Raw genomic sequence first — 16899 nt, 5'->3', positions numbered from 1 at the left:
TCCCTTTTGTTTTTGCAGCAGTGTTTCATTAGTGCTCAGGCAAGCTGCTTTTCCCTATCGCATTTGAAAAGTTCATTATATGATGATGATTGTCTTCACATGGAAATGCTGGGATAAATGTGAAGGGGTAGTAATGGAGGGTTCTGAAGACACTGTTCTGCCCTAGTTAGCACATATTCAGGGCATATTAAAAACAAGATATTATTCCCTGTGCATTACACACCACATGCTTAGGGGCTAATCCAAAGCCCACTGAAGCTATTATAAAGACTCCCATTGACTTCACTAGGCTTTGGATCAGGCCATTTTAAAGCAGTTGGGTTTTTTTCCTCTTCAGACAGAGCGCTCCACTAAATCGGACAAAATGGTTGATCATCTCCTTGGAACCTGGAAATCAACCTCATGTGAAAACTTTGATGCATACATGAAAGAATTAGGTGAGAGATATTACAGGGTTTTTATGCTTTTTCTTTTAATTTTAAGTGTTCTTTCTCTCTTTAATATACACTGTTTTTAAGTAGAAATAATCTGGGGATCTATTGCTTTCTTGTTACTTGCAAGCACAAAGGGGTGACCTCTATGAGTCAGTAGAAGAGGCTATGGGAAGTGGGGGCACTCTTTTTTGCTTAAAATTTCACTGCTATAATGGTCTTGAAATGACACTGCAGGTACTGATCCTCCTTTGCCTGGGAATTGCCCAGATAATCTGCTACACCTGAAAAAAGCTTATAATATGTATAAAGTAACTTAATTAGTAATCCATCTGTAAATATTCTAGCCAGAGATGGTTGTGTTAAAGATGATGCCGACTCCCTGATACTTTTCTTGAGATAACATAAAAAGATGTGGGGTTTTTGCATTGATTTTGTTTCAATGACTAAATTTTTGCTTTTCTCCTGGAAAATTGAGTTCAGGATACTGAGCAATGGAACCAAATGCTATACTTGTAAAATGTGTACATAATAGTACCATCAAAACCCAAATCCTGTTAAAATACCAAGACCTCCTTCAACTAAGCTAAGAGTTCGAAGAAGCCACCACAAATAAGAGGCAAAGTGATGGTACATGTTGTTCGGTTGCAAATAGAGCCAATCAATTAAAATTAGCATAATTTTTGCAATAACATAATCTTGGGTTCTCCTTAATAGTACTACCAAACACTTTTCATACCTCCAATATGACAGTATCATGACAGTGACATCACTAATTCCGTAGTACCAATTGACAATTGCTGGCTTGTTTCTACAATCTGCCTCCAAGGCTGCTGACACCATTCTGAGACATGGCTGTTTGCTCTACATAAAACTTTGTTAAAGGACTTGCAATTATAAGCCAAGCCCTTCCCCAAAATGTGGTACTTTAGGCACAGTGTAACCCAGAATTGAACAAACCTGTACACTCCACCTCTGATTACCCTTTATATTTTTTCTAGGGATGTCTCAAAAGCTGACCAGATCTCTAATAAATTGTTTCAGCTTATTTTGGTGCTGCAGTCTTTCTCAAATACAGGCTTTTTGAGGCATAAACTCTGAAGGGATCAGTTTGGCTCTGTTCTTTGTGGGAACAAAGGGCTTAACTAATAATGATTCCCCCCAAAACACAAAGCCTCATTTGTGTTTGGTTTTCCATTAATCGATCAGTTACTGGCAGAGCTTTATCCAACATAGGTAAGACTGCAAGCAATGAATAAATGAGCTCTTACCATGATCAGGTCACACAAAGGAGACTGTCTAAGCCATACTTTTAATCTTGCCTCATAAAGTGCATTCTGAAGTGCAAGATACCCATGTCTATTTAAAACTTTTTCTGGGCACCTTGCAGTAAACTTTATGAGGCAGATATTAAAAGTAGTTTGTGGGGAATGAGGAAGATGTCTGTATTATTTCATATGAATATATGTGCCTGTGTTTACCAGCTGGGTATTATTCTGGCTGACTACACAGAGTTAAATCACAGATTCATAGAACCATAGATTCTAAGGCCAGAAGGAACCACTGTGATCATCTTATCTGAGCTCCTATGTAACAGAGGCCATAGAATGTCCTGAAAATAATTCCCTAGGCAAATCTTCTAGAAGAACATCCAATCTGGATTTTAAAATTGTCAGCGATGGAGAATCCACCTTGGTAAATTTCTCTAATGGTTAATTACTTTCACTGTTAAAAATTTACACCTTATTTCCAGTCTGAATTTGTTAGGTTCAATTTGCAGCCATTGGACTAGGCTATACTTTGCTCTGCTAAATCAAATAGTCCATTATCAAATATTTATTCCCCATGTGGGTACTGGTAGACTGTAATCAAGTCACTCCTTAACCTTCTGTTTGTTAAGCTAAATAGTATCAGAGGAGTAGCCATGTTAGTCTGGATCTGTAAAAGCAGCAGAAAGTCCTGTGGCACCTTATAGACTAACAGATGTATTGGAGCATGAGCTTTCATGGGTGAATGACGAAGTGGGTATTCACCCACGAAAGCTCATGCTCCAATGCTCCAATATGTCTGTTAGTCTATAAGGTGCCACAAGACTCTTTAATGCTTAAGCTAAATAGTTTGAGCTCCTTGAGTCTATCACTAGAAGGTAGGCTTTCTAATTCTTTAATCCAAGGGTGGGGAACCTATGGCATGTGGACTGGAGCCATCCCATTGCTTTATTTAATCTGGCCCTGATAAGTTTCTGCATCGCCAGCTGGAGGCCTCGAGCCTTGGTTCCCCCCCGCCCATTGGGCTGGAGCCATGAACGCTGCCTCACCCCGCTGTGGGGGGACGTTAGGGTTGGCTCCAGATCTCGGAATTGACCAGCATATCCCTGTGGCCCCTAGGAGCAGGGATAATTGGGGAAGCTGTGTGTGCTTCCCCCAGCGCCAGCTCTGCAGCTCCCATTGGCAAGGAACCGCGGCCAATGGGAGCTGCTGATGCGGGCAATATGCACCACACAGAGACCCCTGGCCCTTCTACCTAGGAGCCGGACATGGCAGCTGCTTCCAGGATCAGCACGGAGCCTGCACTGCCGACTAGAAGCAGCCTGAGATAGGCACCACCCACCCGGAGCCCACACCCCTCATAACCCCATGCCCCAGGTCAGAACCCTCTACCGCATCCAACCCTCCTGCTCCAGCCTTGAGCCCGCTCCTGCACTCCAAACTCCTTAGCCTCTGCCTGGAGCCCGCTCCTACACCCCAAACCCCTGATTTCTGTCCCCACCCCAGAACCTAGGAGAAGCCACGAGCCTCCCCCTTCTACACCTCCCCCCACAGGGCTGTGTGTGGCCCATGACTGATTTTTTCTGTGGGTCAGCGGCCCCTGATGGAAAAAAGGTTCCCCACTCCTCCTTTAATCATTCTCATGGCTCTTCTCTGAATCCACTCCAATTGATCAACATCCTTCTTGAACTGTGGACACCAGCACTAGAAACAGTATTCCAGCAGTAGTTGCATCAGTGCCAAATTCAGAAGTAAAATAATTTCTCTGTTCCTACTTGAGGTGTCCTTGTTTATGCATCCAAAGATTGCATTAGCCCTTTTGGCCACATCATCACACTCGGAGCTTCTGATCAGCTGATTATCCACCATGACCCACAAATCTTTTTCAGAGTCACTGCTTCCTAGTCTTGAGTCCTCTATCATGTAAGTATGGCCTACATTCTTTGCTCCTAGATGTATAACTTTACATTCAGCCATATTAAAACACATATTTTCCGAGAAATACAAATCGCTCTGTATCAGTGACATGTTCTCTTCATTGCTTACCATTCCCCTAATCTTTGTGTCATTTGCAAGCTTTATCAGTGAGAATTTTATGTTTTTTCTGAGTTCATTAATAAACAGGCCCACTGATGGGGGGTGGCAAAGGGGGCAATTGCTCAGGGTCCCGGGCAATTTAAAAGGACCTGGTGGCCCAGGCCCTTTTAAATCACTTGGGCAGGCCTCAGGGCTCCTAGGCATGTGTGACTCCTCCAGAAGCCAAGCTTTCGGGCCCTGCAGGCCGGCGCAATTGGCCAGTGCGGTCAGTCCTGGAAGTGACAGGTCGGTCCCGGAAGTCACTTTCACCCCAGGCCCTGCACCCATGGGGCCCAGAATTGCTGTCTGCAGGCCTGTTGATAAAAATGTTGAACAGTGAAAGGCTAAGAACCAGTTTCTGTGGGACCCCACTAGAAACATACCTGATGATTCCCTGTTTACAATTACATTTTGAGACCTACCAGTTAGCCAGCTTTTAGTCCATTTAATTTGTGTCATGTTAATTTTATATCATTCTGGCTTTTTAATCAACAGGTTGTGTGAAACCAAGTCATATGCTTTACATAAGTCTAAATATATTATGCTAACACTATTACCTTTATTAACCAAACTCGTAATCTCATAAAAAAGATATTAAGTCAGTATTATGGGTTCTGTTGTCCATAACCCATGTTGATTAACATTAATTATATTACCCTCCTTTAATTCTTCATTAACTGAGTCCTGTATCAGCCCCTCCATTATCTTACCCAGGATCAATGTCAGACTGGCAGTCCTGTAATTACGCAGGTCATCCTGTTCACCCTTTTTAAATACTGGCACAACATTAGCTTTCCTTCAGTCTTCTGGAACTTTCCCAATGTTTTTTTTAGTTGCTTTCACTTCCCCTCTAAGCCAGGGGAATAAAATCAAAGAAGGCTGATGGTGGGTGCAAGCAGGAAACAACAGAATGACAGAGATAAGGTCTCTCCAGGGAGAATACCGGGGGTCCTTAAGAGAAACAACGGTTGAGCTAGTTGTTGGAAAACTCTTGCCTGCCAGATGCCAGAAGACAAAGGATGCCAGAACAGGAGGGGCCAGAGGGCCACGGCCCCTCACTTTTTATCAGCTGTAAGGGTGAGTGATAGAGGGGAGGGGGCAGATAGGAGTAAGCAGGGGGCTAGGCTTTGAGGGAAGAGACAGCACAAGGACAGGGCCTCAGGGAGAAGGGATGGTGTGAGGGCAGACCCCCAGTGGGAAGGGGGAGTGTGAAGCTGGGGATTTGGGAGGAAGGGGTGGTGCGGAGGACCAGGGCCATGGTTCGGCCGCCAGTGGCCTCCCCACTTTTAGGGCACTTCAGTCACTCCTGCCAGAAGAGTGACGTCCTATTTTTCCAAGGCCAGAGACTTAGATTAAAGGAACGTCATCATCAAACATGCATAGTCTACTGAGGATCGTTCTGCTAGCTAGGATGACCATAGTTGATGGCATTACACCAGGCATCATGTAGTGAAGTCCCCAGATCTGGTTAGGCAGAACATGCAGCAGACAGGGGACTTCCAGAAGCAGGGGCTCTGCAGGAAGTGCCTGAGATAGCTGAGCTCACCTAAGCATTGAGAGAAGTGATGGGCTGCAGGCAAGCCCCAGGCGTGTGGGCCTTTTGTGGGTTTAACCTTTACCTCTGCTTGCTGTGTACCTTTGGGTGAATGGGCAGTACGTCTGTTTACAAGTAGCTGATTTGAGTTTCTTTAGTCAGGCACCTGAGAAGGAGTGAACCAATTGCACTTGAGCCTGTTGTGTTAACACAGTTGGGGACCAGAGGTGCTGCTGCCCTAGGATCCAGTGAAAGTGTGGTAGAACCACAGGGTTTCACCCAGAGAAAGGTGTAGGTAGCACAACCTGTCCCTTGAGGGGTTCATTCAAGAGGGATTGCAAGAGGGTATAAGACACCACTTGTCCTGTAACTGTGGGAGGAAGGTAGGAATAGGGGGGTAGCCTGCAGATTCAGTCTAAAGTGGGGGTGAACGTCAGAGTTCCACTCTAGAAAGAGTGCAGGGAAGTACAGGTAAAGGCCTGGCACTGGAAAGAGTGCTTACTGGGGAGAGATCATAGGTGCCAATTGCTCCTGAGCCATCACATATGCATTAAAGTTCTTCATTGTGATCATGGCAGTTTTTCTTGCCTAATGTCTGTGGCCCTGATTTAAAGCCCATTGATTTCAGTGAGCAATACATTAACAATTTCCTAGTGAAGACTGGGCTCAATGACTTGAAATATAAAGACCTATGTAAGCATCTGAGGATGTTTGCCGTTCCCATCAATGCCACAGTTCTCCTTCCTGAGACACTGAAATCCATAATGTTTTTTTTTTCCTGGTAGTTTAAGAGATCTGAATTCTCTTGCTTACAGGAGTGGGCTTAGCCACCAGGAAACTGGGCAAGCTGGCCAAACCCAGTGTGACCATCAGTGCTGACGGTGATGTGGTAACCATCCAAACCAAAAGTGCCTTTAAAAATAATGAGATCTCTTTTAAGCTTGGTGAGGAGTTTGATGAAACCACACCAGATGACCGGAAAACCAAGGTGAGGATTAAAGCTGTCCTTCAGTTCTCCCAATCTGCTGCAACAGGCACGGACAGTTCTTTTCCATGCAGTAATAACACATCTGCTAATTATCAGAGTGGATAATTAGATAAACACACCTGGAAAACTCAATGCAACTTAAGTAGAGCTTTTATATCCCCAAAAAAGGACAAGAGGCAGATTCCATGAAGAACACTAGGAATTTTTTCCTTAGATTTATAGAGTTTAAGGACAGAAGGGATCATTAGATCATGTAGTCTAACCCAGTTACCTCTGTAACTTTGTATCCAGCTCAATAACTTATAGGTTAAAGCGCATCTAGAAGAAAGAATTAAATGTCGATAAATGCAAAGTAATGCACAGTGGAAAACATAATCCCAACTATACATATAAAATGAAGAAGTCTATATTAGCTGTTACCACTCAAGAGAGAGATCTTGGAGTCAGTGTGGATAGTTCTCTGAAAACATCCACTCAACGTGCAGCAGCAGTCAAAAAAGCGAATCATTAAGAAAGGGATAGATAATAAGACAAAAAATATCATATTGCTGCTATATAAATCCATGGTTTGCCCACATCTTGAATACTGCATGCAGATGTGGTCACCCCATCTCAAAAAAGATATTGGAATTGGAAAAGGTTCAGAAAAGGGCAACAAAAATGAATAGGAGTGTGGACCGGCTTCTGTATAAGGAGAGATTAATAAGACTGGAAGTTTTCAGCTTGGAAAAGAGACTGCTGATGGAGGATATGATAGAGATATATAAGATCATGACTGGTGTAGAGAAAGTAAATAAGGAAGTGTTATTTACTCCTCCTTATAACACAAGAACTAGGAGTCACCAAATGAAATGAATAGGCGGCAGGTTTAAAACAAACAAAAGGAAGTATTTTTTCACACACCACACAGTCAACCTGTGGAACTCCTTGCCAGAGGATGTTGTGAAGGCCAAGACAATAACAGGGTTCAAAAAAGAACTAGATAAATTCATGGATAGGTCCATCAGTGGCAGGGATGATGTCCCTAGCCTCTGTTTGCCAGAAGCTGGGTATGGGCAACAGGGGATGGAACAATCATGTGATGATTACCTTCTCTGTTCATTCCCTCTGTGGCACCTGGGCATTTGCCACTGTCAGAAGAAAGGAAAGATGGATCTTTGGTCTGACCCAGTGAGGCCATTCTTATGTAAGCCATTCAATCTGAATTTGAAGACATCAATAGATGGAAAATTCACCATTCCCCTTGATAATCTGTTCCAATGGTTAATCACCCTCACTGTTAATATGTTCCTAATTTTTTATTTGAATTTGTCTGGCTTCAGTTTCCATCCATTGGTTCTTGTTATGCCTTCCTCTGCTAGCTTAAAGAGCCATTTACTATTCGGTGCTTTCTCCCTGTGAATGAGCTTATACATTGTAATCAAGTCACCACTCGTCTTTTTTATTTATTATTTTATTTTATTTTATTTTAATAAACTAAACTGATTGAGCTCTTTAAGTGTTTAAGTATAGAGAGGTGAAATCACCTTCTGACTCATACTCACTAATTCTCTGTTTATATGCCTAAGGATTGCTGTCACAATCCTAGTCGTTCCCCCTTCTGGACACTCACCAGGCTGCTGCGTTTGGGTCTCAACATGATGGTGCCATGTGCTTTAAGCTTCCTCTGGCTCTGGATTTTGAGGCACACTCTCAGGATGCAGATCCTCTGTATAATACCTTTCTTGAGATCCCATGATCCAGCTGCCTAGGTCCTGAAATTAGAACTGGCTCCCTCCATCTTCCCATTATCTTAAGCACACCCTTTCCAAGGGGTCCTAGCTTGTGAGCACTCTGGTTTACAGTGTCCAAGGACACATGATAGGAGAAGCACACAACACAAAGACTTAGCTAAAGGTTCTTAAACCAATCATTCTTTACTTTAGACAGCACAAAAATTACACAGCTCTAGACAATACAATAAAATATCTGTATGTCATTCTTGCCTCAATTTCCTCATTACTCTGGAGTATTCTTCAGGATTTGAGACAGTGTCCTTTCAGCATTCCAAGTCCCATCTCTTGGACCTCTCTCTTCCATTCAGCTTCCTTTGACCTTGGCTGGTCCTGTAGTAAAAAAAAAAAAATCCCCTCTCTTTCCTAGAGCCTGTTCCTTTGCTATTTAACCCCCTGTTCTGACAACTCTGCACATTTGTTCTCCTGTTTGGGGATCTTCCACTCTTCACTTTCCCCTCTCTGCAGATAAACTTGGTTAAACTACTTTTCTTCCAGCTCAGGCATCCTTCATAGCATACCCATAGCCCTGTCAGAGCACAGTCATCAAGGTTAACAAGTTCAGCCCCGCACGGTGGGGTTCAGGCTTCAGAGCCGGGCCCCAAAAAGTCTAAGCCAGCTCTGGCAACCCCATTAAAATGGGGTTACAACCCAGTTTGGGTCCTTATCCACAGTTTGAGAACCACTGATCTAGACCATCCATGACAGGCGTTTGGAGATTTTTAAGAGCAGGCTAGACAATGATGGAGAGTCTACAACCTCCCTAGGAAATTTATTCCAGTGCTTAACCACCCTGACAGGAAGTTTTTTCTAATGTCCAACCTAAACCAGTTGCTGCAGTTTAAGCCCATTGTCGTCCTTAACCTGTGAGGATAGGACAAGAAGCAATTTTTCTCCCTCCTCCTTGTAACATCCTTTTATGCACTTGAAAACTGTTGCATCCCCTCTCAGTCTTCTGTTCTCCAGACTAAACAAACTCAGTTTTTCAATCTTCCCTCATCGGTCATGTTTTCCAGACCTTTAATCATTTTTGTTGCTCTTCTCTGGACTTACTCCAATTTGTCCACATCTTTCCTGAAATGTGGCACCCAGAACTGGACACAATATTCCAGTTGAGGCCTAATTAGCATGGAGTAGAGCGGAAGAATTTCTTTTCATATCTTTCTTACAACACTCCTACTAATACATCCCAGAATGATGTTTGCTTTTTTTGCATCAGTGTCACACTGTTGACTCATATTTAGTTTACGGTCCACTACGATCCCCAAATCCCTTTCCGCAGTGCTCCTCCCTAGGCAGTCATTTCCCATTTTGCATGTGTGCAACTGATTGTTCCATCCTAAACAGAGTACTTTGCATTTGTCCTTATTGAATTTCATCTTATTTATTGCAGACTATTTCTCTAGTTAGTCCAGAACATTTTGAATTTTAATCCTATCCTCCAAAGCACTTGCAACCCCTCCCAGCTTGATATCGTCCGCAAACTTTATAAGTGTACTTTCTATGCCATTATCTAAATCATTGATGAAGATATTGAACAGAACCAGAACCAGAACCGATCCCTGCAGGACACCACTCATTAGACCCTTTCAGCATGACTGTGAACCACTGATAACCACTCTCTGGGAACAATTTTCTAACCAGTTATGTATCCACCTTATGGTAGCTCCATCTAGGTTGCATTTCCCTAGTTTGTTTATGAGAAGGTCATGTGAGACAGTATCAGAAGTTTTCCTAAAGTCAAGATACACCACATCTTCCCCCAATCTACCAGACTTGTTACCCTGTCAAAGAAAGCTATCAGGTTGGTTTGACATAACTTGTTCTTGACAAATCCATGCTGATTGTTACTCATCACATTATTATGTCTAGATGTTTGCAAATTGATTGCTTAATTATTTGCTCCATTTTTTTTTGTTTTATCTTTTTGTTTGTTCTGTAGCTTATTCCAAAAGGGGAGGGAAGGGATTGATGTGACAGGGACCTTGCCAGCCTCTGGCTGACTCATTACACATTGAGGCATTCAGTCACATGCAGTAATTTCACAAAATTAAGCAGAATTCATAAACTATACTTAGATTTCCACAATCACATTAACTCTTTTTGCCATAGCATTGTACAGGGAGCTAATGCTGAGTTGCTTGCCCACTGTGAGCCCTAAAATCCTTTTCAGAGTCACTGCTTTCCAGATGCAGTCCCCTATTCTGTAGTTAAGGCCTACATTTCTTCTTCTAGGTATATCATTTTGTATTTGGCTGTAATAAAATGCATTTCGTTTTAATGGGCCCAGTTGACTAATCAATCCAGATTGCTCTGCCCTCATTAATTACTACTCTGGCAGTCTGTTTCATCCATAAATGTTATCAGTAGTGATTTTATATGTATTGCCAAAACATGAATAAAAATGATAGTACCTATCATTGCCCATCTATTTTACTTGAAAGATCCCCAGATACCCAACATGATGAGTTGCAGGGATGGGTGACAGGGGATGGATCACTTGATGATTATCTATTCTGTTCATTCCCTCTGAAGCACCTGGCACTGGCCACTATTGGAAGACAGGGTATTCAGGTAGATGGACCTTTGGTCTCACCCAGTGTGGCCATTCTTATGTTCAGTGTAAAACCCCAAGATAGAAAGTGGGACTTTCTGAATGTTGAGTGAATCACTTCTTTAACCAGCATGACAATCAGCTCTTCTGGACTGGGGATATCTTTTAATATATGTTTGTACAGAAACTAGCATAGCTGAGCCCCACGCACACTAGGGTATTGTTTGTGCCTTTGCTCTATAAATAATAATAATCTGAACAGGATACTCATGTTTTGCTTCTTTGTGTTTCTTCAGAGCATTGTGACCTTAGAAAATGGGTTATTAAATCAGGTCCAGAACTGGGATGGCAAAGAGACCACAATAAAGAGACAAGTAGTAGATGGGAAAATGGTGGTGGTGAGTGAATTCATTCTAGTTATCTGATCACTGAGTAATGCAAAGCTGTAGAGACCATCTAAACAGTTATAGTTTAATTATACATTCCATTTTCTCCTTAAATAAATGTGGCTTATGTTAGAAATGTGATTGGTTGAATACGGCAGGAAGAGAACATTAGAAAATAGGTTGAATCAAGTTATTTATTGTAGAATATGGGAGAAGAGGAAAGATGGCCTGGTAGTTAGCATAGAACCCAGAAGACATATTCAAGTCCCTACTCCACCACACATTTCCTCTACAACTTTGGGCAAGTTACTTAGACCCAGACCCTCAAAGGTATTTAGGCATCTAATTCCTGTTGATTTCAATGTGATTTAGGCACCTAAATACTTTTAAGGCTGTGGGCCTTAGACTCTCTGTGCTTCAGTTCCCTCAACTGTAAAGTGGGGATAAAAGTACTTCCATATCTTAGAGGGAGATTGTGAGGAAAATTCATTTAAGATTGTGAGGTGTTCACATACTGTGGTTGTGAGGGCCATATAAGTAAGACAGAAATGAAGAAACTCAAAAGATGGCTGAATTCATATTAATATTAGTCTTTAACACAGGGATTGGCAAGCATTGGCACGCAGCTTGCCAAGGTAAGCTGACTGGCAGGCCAAGCCAGTTTGTTTACCTGCCGCGTCCGCAGGTTCAGCCGATCGCGGCTCCCACTGGCTGCGGTTTGCTGTCCCAGGCCAATGGGGGCTGCAGGAAGTGGTGCGGGCTGAAGGATGTGCTTGGAGTGGTGATCCGGGGCCAGTGGGAGCCGCGATTGGCCAAACCTGCGGACGTGGCAGGTAAACAAACCGACCCGGCCCACCAGGGGGCTTACCATGGTAGGCCACATGCCAAAGGTTGCTGATCCCTGCTTTAACATATATTTTGATTTTTTTGTAAGTTGGAAGAAAATGTGAAAAGGGGAAATACTAATATCAATAACCTTATAATATAGTTCAGTGCACATTTTTCTTTGCACAAACAAAATGGGTGAGAGGATTTTTCTTCTCCCTCTTTGTATTTAAAGTGGAATTGTCTTTACAGTTTTGCTGTGAGAAAGTACAATTGTTTCAGTGAACTCCTCTTTTGTCTTCTAGGAATGCACCATGAATGACATCACCTGCACTAGGATCTATGAGAAAGCCTGAAGAAACTTTGTTAGTACCCTGCTTGACTAAAAATTGGAGAACTAGAAACTTAACTGTTGTAGGTATTTAATAAAAAGCTTACACATGCAGTAAATACTTATTGCCTATATACTGGCATCTATAGGCTATTGAGTGGTTGGGTTTTCTTAAAAAAGGTTGACAGTTCCCGATGCTAAATTTGCCTCACTAGAAGAATCTGCCTCATGACACCACTGATCCTAACAGCATTATGTACTTGCCACCAGCCACTTTTTTTAAAATTCCATTTTGAAGAGAATTGTATGTGAGCCCTGAAAAAGTTTTCTAATTACTAGGTAATGCACACTCATTTCAGTTTTTATAGAAGATACACAGTACCTTAGACACTGCCATTACAACTGGACCAGCTGAGGGAACAACATAAGAACGGCCATACTGGGTCAGACCAATAGTTCATCTAGCCCAATAGCCTGTCTTCCGACAGAGGCTGGGGGTCAGATGCTTCAGGTAAAATGAACAGAACAGGGCAATTTATCCAGTGATCCATTCCGTCATTCAGTCCCAGTTTCTGGCAGTCACAGTTTGGGGATACCCAGAGAATGTGGCTACATCACTGACCATCTTGGCTAATAGATGAACTTATCTAATTCTTTTTTAACCCATTTATACTTTTGGCCTTCCTAACATCCCCTGGCAGCAAGTTCCACATGTTGACTGTACATTTAGTGAAGAAGTACTTCCTTATGTTTGTTTTAAATCTCCTGCCTATTAATTTCAATGGGTGATCTCTGGTTCTTATGTAATGTAAAGGGGTAAATAACATTTCCTTATTCACTTTCTCCACACCATTCCTGATTTTATAGACCTCTGTCAGAACCCTCTCTTAGTCATCTCTTTTCTAAGCTGAACAAACTCTTTTTAATTTCTCTTCCTATGGAACCTGTTCCATACCCCTAATATTTTTTACTTTTCTCTGCACTTTTTCCAATTCTAATGTCTTTTTTGAGATGGGGCGACCAGAACTGCATACAGTATTCAAGATGTGGGCACACCATGAATTTATGTACTGGCATTGTGATATTTTCTGTCTTATCTCCACCTCTTCTAATGGTTCCTAACATTCTATTACCTTTTTTAACTGCTGCTGCACATTGAGCATATGTTTTTAAAGAACTGTTTATAATGACTGCAAGATCTCTTTCTTGAGCAGTAACAGCTAATTTAGACCTCATTTTGTATGTATAGTTGGGATTATGTTTTTTAATATGCATTACTTTGCATTTATCAACACTGAATTTCATCAGCAATTTTGTTGCCCAGTCACCCAGTTTTGTGAGATTCCTTTTTAATTCTTTGCAGACAGCTTTGGACTTAACTATCTTGAGTAATTTTGTATCCTTTTCACCTGTGGCTCTGATAACTCTATTCTTTGTTGTAGTTTCAAGCAATTCACCCACTACTGAAGTTAGGCTTACTGGCCTATAATTGTCAGAATCACCTCTGGAGCCTTTTTTAAAAATCTGCATCACATTAGCTATCCTCCAGTCATCTGGTACAGAGGCTGATTTAAGTGATAGGTTACATACCACAGTTAGTAGTTCTGCAGTTTCATATTTGAGTTTGTAGAACTGGTGACTACAGCCTCCCATGTTTTGTTGACACTCAAGGCAAAGCTGGAGTACCTCTCCAGGGCACAAAGCTGGGCAGATGATATGGAGGCCCTGAGTTGCCCATGAACCAGGGCACCCCCTTCTCAGCATCACCAGTAAAATCCAGAGGAGAGGAAAAAACAATATGTCTGGTACCTGATCCGCTGCAGGAGTTGCTAGAAAGATACTAAAATATTCATACCTGACCACCTTTGGTGCTCCACTCCAGATTTTCCATCTGAGTTTACTCTCATAGCCTTACATTCTCCTGAATTCACCCACAAAGCAGTAGGGCTTTTCTGTAATAGTTTGCTCCCTTAGCCTTACAGGCTCCTGGGCTACCCAGAAGGCCGTGGGTTTGATGAGCTGAGGGTAGTAATATCTACTCTCATTAGGGTAGCAGGCATAGCCTGACTTGAGTAGGGTTACTATATTTCAGGTTCCCAAAAAGAGACACTGCCGGAGAAGGGGAGGTTGTGGGGGAGCATTTGGGAAGTGGTGGAAGGGGGTGTGTTTGTGTGTACTGTGAGGAAATATTTGAGGGGTGAGTGTACTGGGAGGGGGTATTTGGGGTGCTAGAGGTGCATGTGAACTGGGAGGAGTATTCAGGGAGTTTTGAGGGGGTACTGTAGGAGTGTTCATACTGGGATACGGTTTTGGAGGGTGCTGGTGGGGTGTGTGTGTACTGGGAAGAACTCTGGGGAGTGTTGGAAGGGGTACCTACAGCCTCACTCTCAAGGTGGAAGCCAGTGTCACTCCTGTGACAGCAGCAGGGTGGCTGGCACAGGCCCCAGATACAGCATCAGCCAGCACCTCCCTGCAGGCTCCCTCCCCAGGGCTGGGAACTGGGGCCTGGGTTGGCAAGGTCTGGCAGGAAGGGACCAATTGGGGTATGAAGACAGCTCTTTCTGAGCTGCAACATTTGCTCACAAAAATCCCAACCATTGCTTCTTATTTGCAAAATCCATCCAGACAGAGGATCAAAAAATGAGGTCATGTCAGGGGAAACCTGGACATATAGTCATCCTATATTTGAGTTTTAGAACTCGTGTGAATGCCATCTGGTCCTGGTGATTTTGATTAATGTATCAATCTGTTCCAAAAGCTCTTCTGCCAACATCTCAATCTGGGGCAATTCCTCAGATTTGTCACCTACAAAGTATGGTTCAACTGTGGGAATCTTCCCTCACACAAATTTGACTTCCACTTTTAAGAAGTCATTTTGTCTTTTAATCTACTAAGAAGAAAGATTTTCAATGGTGGGTAGCCTTATAGCAACACACAGCCATTGCTTTGTAATATGCTATAGTTCAAGTAGTAAAAATTTTAATATGTTACTGCAGATGTTAAATACACTTCAGCCTACTTGACTTGTTTACACAGTTCACTATTAAGTACTGTAGAGCTAAGAGGTTTGGCTTGCTTAAGCATTAGATACTAGATCCCTCATGTATTCTAACCCCCTCTTGAAGTCTGTAGGCACAGTCGTCTCCCCCACTCCCCATAACAATCACAGAAATGAGAGATTTGATAATTGTTCAAAGATGCCCTCTTTTCTCATGATTCAGAGTTATACTGAGTTAATGGCTAAGCAGAACTGAGAGATTAATTGCTAGTTGAGATCACTAGCTCAAAGTTAATAGAATCAGAGTTAAGGGCAGAAGGAAACATGTAATCATTTGACCTACATACCCCCCCACCCGCAATTAGACAAAAAGTATTATAGCCCACAGCAGGCTAAAGATCTGTTTAGAACAGCATTTTTCAGAGTGGGAGGTCAAGGTGGACAGTTATGATACAATGACAAATATTTCCAAAAACCAGCAGCTTCTAGGCTCTCAGAAACATGAAACTGTTCACTCCTGTTGTGATTGTACTTTGGCCTTTCCTTCCTGACTACACTGCTACAGGGTAACACAGTATAAGAGGGGAGGAACCAGGTAACCCCTTGGCTCCCTACTACTGAATTCACTCAATTGCCTCCTCACCATCTTTATTCTTTGGTTTAAAGAAAGTTCCAGTTCATCGATGCCTTGGGGATAAGAAATAGGCCTTACATCATGCATAGAAGGTGGACTCAACCAAAAACTGGAGGATTGAAGAGATGAGTCAAGCTTGCTTTGACTAAGAGGCCTTCACAGAGAAAGGACTTACTCCAGAGCCCTCATGTAAAGGTGGAGAAGCTCCAGTTTAGTGCCTCTACTGACCACAGCTGTGACAGCTTAGTCTAAAGAGCTAGTCCATTCTCTAAGGAACTAAATTCCAAACCATTCTGGGATTGGATAAGTTGGAGCCCAGTAGTAAGAGAGAAGGTAGAAATCTAGTCTTTCCTCCCACTTTCCCCGAAAAACTGACAAACTTTTTTGTAGTGACACTGATCTCACCGCAGAGGACTGGGAATATAAGAAACCACAGCTGTTTTTGGAAGTCCTCTTTGGAGAAAGTTTGAAGGCTTCCTGGGTTAGAGCTCCAGTACTGAATACTGGGTCAGGTTTCAGGAGGAGATCTTATCCCCACACTCTGAATATATAAGACTAGCACACCTCAATTAAGGCAGAAATAAAAAAAATCAAAGTTTTTTTTTATAAGATAGCCCACAGAAGGGACACAATCTAGCTTTCCAGTAGATCCCCTGTGAAGTGATAGACTCCATAACAGACAAGAAGTAGTATGAAACTTGGAAGTTAACTCATCCCAGCTACTCCTGTTGACAGACTAAGTCCTTTCAACATTGAATTTTTATGTAGGCCTGGTCTACACTACGCGTTTAAACCAAATTTATCAGCGTTAAACCAATTTAACGCTGCACCTGTCCACACAACGAGGCTCTTTATATCGATATAAAGGGCTCTTTAACCCGGTTTCCGTACTCCTCCTTGACGAGAGAAGTAGTGCTGAAATTGGTATTACCATATCGGATTAGGTTTAGTGTGGCCGCAGATCGACGGTATTGGCCTCCAGGCGGTATCCCACAGTGCACCATTGTGACCACTCTGGAAAGCACTCTGAACTCAGATGCACTGGCCAGGTAGACAGGAAAAGACCCGCAAACTTTTGAATTTCATTTCCTGTTTGCCCAGC

The 16899-nt window shown here is 42.6% G+C and overlaps 1 protein-coding gene across 1 annotated transcript; it reads left to right on the top strand.

Annotated features, from left to right (window-relative positions):
- Positions 1-343: 343 nt before the first annotated feature.
- On the top strand, positions 344-12190 carry LOC116828739 (myelin P2 protein-like). The gene is made up of 4 exons (XM_032787157.2): positions 344-437; positions 6125-6297; positions 10920-11021; positions 12140-12190. Exons 1-4 carry the CDS (start codon positions 365-367, stop codon positions 12188-12190), a joined length of 399 nt encoding a protein of 132 aa, XP_032643048.1. The 5' UTR covers positions 344-364.
- Positions 12191-16899: the final 4709 nt, after the last annotated feature.

The sequence above is a fragment of the Chelonoidis abingdonii genome, chromosome 2 (assembly GCF_003597395.2).
Source record: "Chelonoidis abingdonii isolate Lonesome George chromosome 2, CheloAbing_2.0, whole genome shotgun sequence".
NCBI classification, from domain to species: Eukaryota; Metazoa; Chordata; order Testudines; family Testudinidae; genus Chelonoidis; species Chelonoidis abingdonii.
This window is presented reverse-complemented; position numbering and strand designations above follow the sequence as displayed.

What these genes read in the sequence shown, in the direction of transcription:
- LOC116828739 (XM_032787157.2), top strand. Translation starts at nt 365, where the DNA reads ATGGTTGATCATCTCCTTGGAACCTGGAAATCAACCTCATGTGAAAAC. An exon ending in TGCATACATGAAAGAATTAG is followed by an intron (nt 438 to 6,124) that starts GTGAGAGATATT and finishes TCTTGCTTACAG; the next exon opens with GAGTGGGCTTAGCCACCAGG. An exon ending in TAGATGGGAAAATGGTGGTG is followed by an intron (nt 11,022 to 12,139) that starts GTGAGTGAATTC and finishes TTTGTCTTCTAG; the next exon opens with GAATGCACCATGAATGACAT.